The following is a 5,751-nucleotide window of genomic DNA, read 5'->3' on the forward strand; positions in this document are numbered from 1 at the left end:
CCTTCTTCCCTGAGCCCTGACACCCTAAGGAAGCTGGGTTTCTCTCTCTCTCTCGTGAGATGTCACTCTTGAGGAGGTCCTGTTTTCCTTGTACTTGAAGACCCCTCCCCATGATGGACATGGCTTCAGACCCAGTACGTCCTCACTTTCTCCAGTGAATCCCCACGACTTCCAAATCTTTACCCCCACTGGTTCTCTGTTTGGGATGATATTGGATAAAAAATCAATTCTTTTGCACATAGACCTTATCAACCCAACAGCCATTAAATGCATGGAGCTTGTGACGAAAGAACTTGATCAGGCCCAATGCAGATTTGGTAACAGGTCACGAGGAGTCCTCAGGCCCGGAGTGAAGGAGCGACCTCTAGAAGCGGGTGACAGCTTCATTCACAGGAATGTTCTTTTTGTGTCAATCCTCGTGTTGAGAGAAATGGCAAAACTCGAGTAAAATATAGATTTAATGTGTCAGAGAATCCTAAGAAAATAAGTACTGCCAAGAAGACATTCAAAGACAGAGGAGATCCCACAGATGTTATCGAGAACACACGACATCTTGTTCCTGGACAGTGTTATAATGTCATGGAAAAGACAGACCCAAAAAGCCAAGACGCTTGCAGTGGGGACTGGGGACCCTACCCGGGCCCCTGACAACAGCAACAGCATCAACTACATATTTCCAAACATCAGGGTGACCCACGTGGAATTATGACCACGTATGAACTAACGGGGTTCTCTGGGAACTTTAGAGGATCTAGGTTCATCAACATCATGTGCTGGTAATGAACCAGGCAAAGCCAACTCAACCATCAGGCAATCTCAAAATTTCCGAAAACAGAGCACTTCATTTGGATATCTGGAGGTAATTAGTGACTTGGAAAAATTAATGGCTCCACCCCACACTGCAGAGGGAAGCTTCTCATTCTACTGCCCTGAGTAGTGACATCAGAAAGATCCACCTGCAAATATCAGAAGTCCTTCCAGGAGTGCTGAGTGGTGTGAAATGGGCTGGAGGCTGTGGGTTCTGGGCCCAGCAGGGGGCGCTGGGGGACGGGTCCTGAGAGCTCAGGGTCTGGGCCAGGCAGGCTGGGAGAATGCTCCACTGGCTCTTGCACACTTGGGCAGCAGTGTCCTCACTGAAGGCTGAGGATAAGCAATGGTTCTGGCTCACACCCTGGCCTCGTACTCCATCCTCCACCGCCCCTGGAGTCACAGCTCCGGCTGCGGTTCAGGCAGGATAGACAATCCCACATCTAGAACCAATTTGCAAGAAAACAAATCACCTACAATGCTACCTGGACATAGGTAAAGAAACACCTGGGGAGGCGAGGGTCCGAAATCCAGCAATGAGACTTCAGCAAGCAGAGCTCCGGGCTTCTGTGTCGTGGTCGTCATTCCTCACTGCACCCTCCTCTCTCGCAGGACACGGGGTTTCCTTTCGCGTGAGGAGGAAAGACGGGGCGTGGGGTTGGCACTGCGCTGCTCCCATCATTTGCGCACAGGTGGTTGACTGTCCATTCTTGTCACCTCATGACCCTCCGTCTCTCCTTCTAGGCTGTGGAGTCAGACTGAGCTGACGCTGCCGCTCACAATGTCTGGGTCTCTGCTTACAAATACATTAATTTATTAATGATAGGATTATATTATATAATATATAAACATTACATATACATATATAAGTAGTATATGTGACACATTATATTTCAATTAGTAATATAAAAGTATATTAGGTAATATATAAATATGATATAGAATACATAAACAATCATGATGTAAGTTAATATTATAACAATTATAACACATAGTTTATATCCTGTTTCATGTTATATATATGTTATATATAGACACATCGGCTCCAGACCTGCCAAGTAGAAAAGAGTTATTGTGGCCCACAGTCCCTTCAGAGTGTCTGAGACACGTTCCAGGGTTGGCTCAGGCTCCCTTCAGAGGTCAGGAATCCTGGCTAATTACCGTGACTTCCCATATGTTCATGATAAAATAGATAATAAATGCATTAGCTCTAAAACTATCGTAATTTTAGTTATTTGTAAGTGGCATGGTCTTGGTCGTTTATTTCTGTCTGTTAGAGTGACTATGGAAGCCCATATCGCTTCTGTTTCTCAGGTATTTATATTACTCTTTCTAAATCTTTCTTATCCTCCTAAGATCGAAGTCATCTTCATCTTGAATGTGGTGCACAACAAATTGCACATTGTTCTCCACTATTGAAGAAGCCTTCATTTAAAAGGCACCGTAATTTGGTACGAATCTTTGTCTGAAATCTGTTGGGGTCTCAGCCACGGCTCATGAGCAATGAGAAGGAAAAGAATGCGCATTTCATGAAGCAGACCAGGTACTAACGATTCTGAAACGAATATGAGATCGTATTTTATTTCCCACTGTGGAAACAGGAACTTTGTAGTTATCCTTCAAATATTAACGAGAAATCTCATCTCCCTGCTGTTCCCCTTGACCCCAAATCCCCTCGTCTGTTATTCCCAGTTCTCTCTGCTCCTGGGAGACTGTTCAGAGGAGAGGGAGTTTTAAAATTCTCACAATCTTCGCACCAACTTGTTCAGACGGAGTATAATTTTCATTTCCGGTTACAAGTTACATGTTTCCTTTTTCTTTTAAATCTGGTGTTCGGAGGAAGCTCATAATGTCGTGGTGACATCATCTCCCTGCTTGGCAAACCCTGCAGGGCATTGAAGCCGCTCCAGGGGGTCCATGGCTCCTCACAGCAGAGGAGAGCTACCCCTCCCCCGCCAAGGCTGGCAGTGCAGCTTCGTGTGTGGGCGCCCAGCCCTGGGCTCTCACTACTGAACTGGGGACCATGGACAGGACGGTGGCAGTGGGAGACCCCTGTCCCTTCACACACCTCGTGTGACTGGGATTTCCCACTGAGGCTGCTGCTGTGGGAGGGATGCCCGCTACTCGTCCTCCAGGGAGACAGGAAGGGACTGGACTGGGGAGGAGAAACCGCTCAGGGGCAGGGGTGAGTGTTGGGGTGCACTAGATTGTTGCCTCCAGAATATGGAGAAAGCAGCATCTCATCATCCAACTCTCAGCCTTTCCAGAGGGGGAATTTGGAACTGAGGTCACCAGACACAGGAGAGACCATTTCGGTGAAAGGCCTGAAGTCTCTTCATCAATGTCTCAGTCACCACGCCATCTGGTCTGTGTGAGGTCCCAGCATCTGTCTCTTTCAAGACCTCGCCCAGGGACATCAGGGTGACTCTGGGTCAGGAAGAGAGAGAAAGCTGATTTGCATGAGGCACCTTCTCCTCCTAATGAGTCTGTGAAACTTAAAAAGGCCTGAGGACATCACACTACTGCCCAGGAGCCTGAGGAGTCCGCGACCTGTGAGTGTGCCCACCATGGCCTGGACGGTGCTTCTGCTGGGGCTCTTCGCTTATGGCTCAGGTCAGGGGAAGGGACTCTACATATTGGGGGTTCATAACGACAGGTTCTCTGGGTGACCTTGTTTCATGACAACTGTGTGTCTCCTTTGGTTTTAGGGGCGAATTCTCAGTCTGTGGTGACCCAGGAGCCATCGCTGTCAGTGTCTCCTGGAGGGACGGTCACACTCACCTGTGGCCTTAGCTCTGGGTCAGTCTCTACCAGTAACTACCCCAGCTGGTATCAGCAGACTGCAGGCCAGGCTCCCCGCAGGCTTATCTACAACACAAACAGCCGCCCCTCTGACATCCCTGGTCGCTTCTCCGGATCCATCTCTGGGAACAAAGCCGCCCTCACCATCACGGGGGCCCAGCCTGAGGACGAGGCCGACTATTACTGTAATCTGGGTATGGGTAGTTATACTTACACAGTGATGCGAACCCACGGGGAAGTGCAACCAAAACCTCCTCACGTGCTCAGAATGGCTCAGCCTCAGAGGCAGAAGGGAAGAGAGAGGGTGGAAATGGCCAGCACGCCATGGGGCGGGGGCTCCAAGGCCCTGTTCTCCTGCCCAGTGGTTCATCACCACGTGCCCTCCATTCTCTCCAGGGTGACTCCACAAGACTGGCTTCCACTCTCCCTGTCTGCCTGTAATAACGGGGAGGGGCTCAGCTCCTAAATATGTCAACCACAGGTAGACTCAGAGACCCCACTGCTCCCTCTGAGTCCCTCTGATGCAAAGAGCATGAGCAGATACACTCTCATTCATTGTTTGTCCCTGCAGACCACCTGGATAGTTCACTTAGCGTTAAAATGGGAGTCTCACTGCACTTGCTGGGATTACAGTTCCTCAAACTAAGCCAACTGTGTGAGAAACGTGTGTTCTTCTGCAGGAATCTGTTTTAACGATCTCTCCAGGAGGTTTTTATGAACATTAAAGTTTAAGAAGTACTTCTACTTCTATAATTCTGAACTTATTCTTGAAAATTTCTGTTTAAAATTCAATTATTTTAACAAGGTAGGACAAAATCTCTCCCATTCAAAAATCAGGGACACTCAGAAACAAAATTAAAATCTCAGGAATCTCTGAAAACTGCGATTTATTTCAAGTTAACCAGAAATTGGAAGGAATTTCCACAACCACATGTTCTCTAAGGATGCATTTTGTGGCTCATGGGAACACGTATGCTGTTAGAAGGCGTCTAGAGTAGAAGTGGCTTCCAGAAGCTTATACCTGAGCTGACTCCCCTGACGTCAGGAAAGGAGGAGCAGGGCTGCAGGTTGTGTCACTACGCGAGCTCCCCCTAAGGCGTCCGGCACTGGGCCGTGAGAGGAGAGCGTGAAATTGTGAATTGTTTGTTTTTTCTCCAATAAGAAAAATCTTGTTAGAAAAAGATTGTGTTGAGGCAATGCAAAATAAATTTAAAGGAAGAATGCGTTCTCTAAGGCAGGTGATCTGTATGGCTTTTTGCACAATTGGATTCCCGGATTGTCTCAAGGAAGAGAAAAAGGATATTGGGGGAAAATTACAAAGTCTGAATAAAGCCTGCAGCTGAGTAAATATTATTACTCCAATGTTCTTTTTTAAAGAAATGACTGTGTGGTTCAAGATTATAGCATTGTGTGGATGTTTCTGTATTAACTTTTCAAGCTTTCTGTAATTGATATGTTATTACAATATAAATTATAAATTAAAATACAAATTAAAACTTTTATAACACACACAGATGAAAATATTCTCTATTCCTTCCCCTGAGGATAAGGGTCTAAACCATAACTGCTATGCTGTACGAGGTGCCAGAGCAGCTGATAAAACTTTTCAAACTCAACCCAGGGCCGTGTGCTATATTTTTGATGACATCTTCTCTAAAGAAAAACATATTTTTAAAGTAGTAATCCTACTTGCCATTTACTAGCTCGATGATCCTATAAATAATCTCCCTAGGATGAGATAAGTGTAATCTCTTGTCAGTCCAGTTATTGGAGGAAACCATTTAAAGCTGTTACCAGGAGATTTCCAGTTTGGATAATACGAAGTGTCCCCTTCTTCCTAGATCCACTGTCTTATGAGTACAGGATCCGGACATGATACTGCAAAAAGCATAGTTGACTCTAGAAGGTGAAAAGAAGGTAGACTTCGCACATCCTCAGAAGTGGTGGGATGACAGGCTGTCATGTCCTTGGGACCTTATTACCTCCCTACAGTCAAGGTGGGATGAGACAGGGACATGGGACCGTGAAACAACAACGAGAGGAATAGACAGGTAGATAAATAGGTAGATTATGATGATGATGATAGACAGATAGTTAGATAGATAATAGATATATAGACAGAGAAAAAGAACAAATGAAAGA

At 46.2% G+C, this 5,751-nt stretch overlaps 2 gene segments (V, D, J or C); both read left to right on the forward strand.

The window, feature by feature from the left end:
• LOC105308715 overlaps positions 1 to 1,569 on the forward strand; it is a 10,002-nt gene extending 8,433 nt beyond the window's left edge. Inside the window, 1 exon segment of the V gene segment in view lies at positions 1,552 to 1,569. Coding sequence covers positions 1,552 to 1,569 — 18 coding nt within the window.
• Positions 1,570 to 3,322: 1,753 nt separating this feature from the next.
• LOC105308716 lies at positions 3,323 to 5,485 on the forward strand. The segment is given in 3 exon segments: positions 3,323 to 3,420; positions 3,516 to 3,809; positions 5,451 to 5,485. Coding segments are annotated over 3 exon segments (375 nt in total).
• The last annotated feature ends 266 nt before the right edge of the window (positions 5,486 to 5,751 follow it).

The sequence above is a fragment of the Pteropus vampyrus genome, unplaced genomic scaffold, assembly GCF_000151845.1.
Source record: "Pteropus vampyrus isolate Shadow unplaced genomic scaffold, Pvam_2.0 Scaffold618, whole genome shotgun sequence".
NCBI classification, from domain to species: domain Eukaryota; kingdom Metazoa; phylum Chordata; class Mammalia; order Chiroptera; family Pteropodidae; genus Pteropus; species Pteropus vampyrus.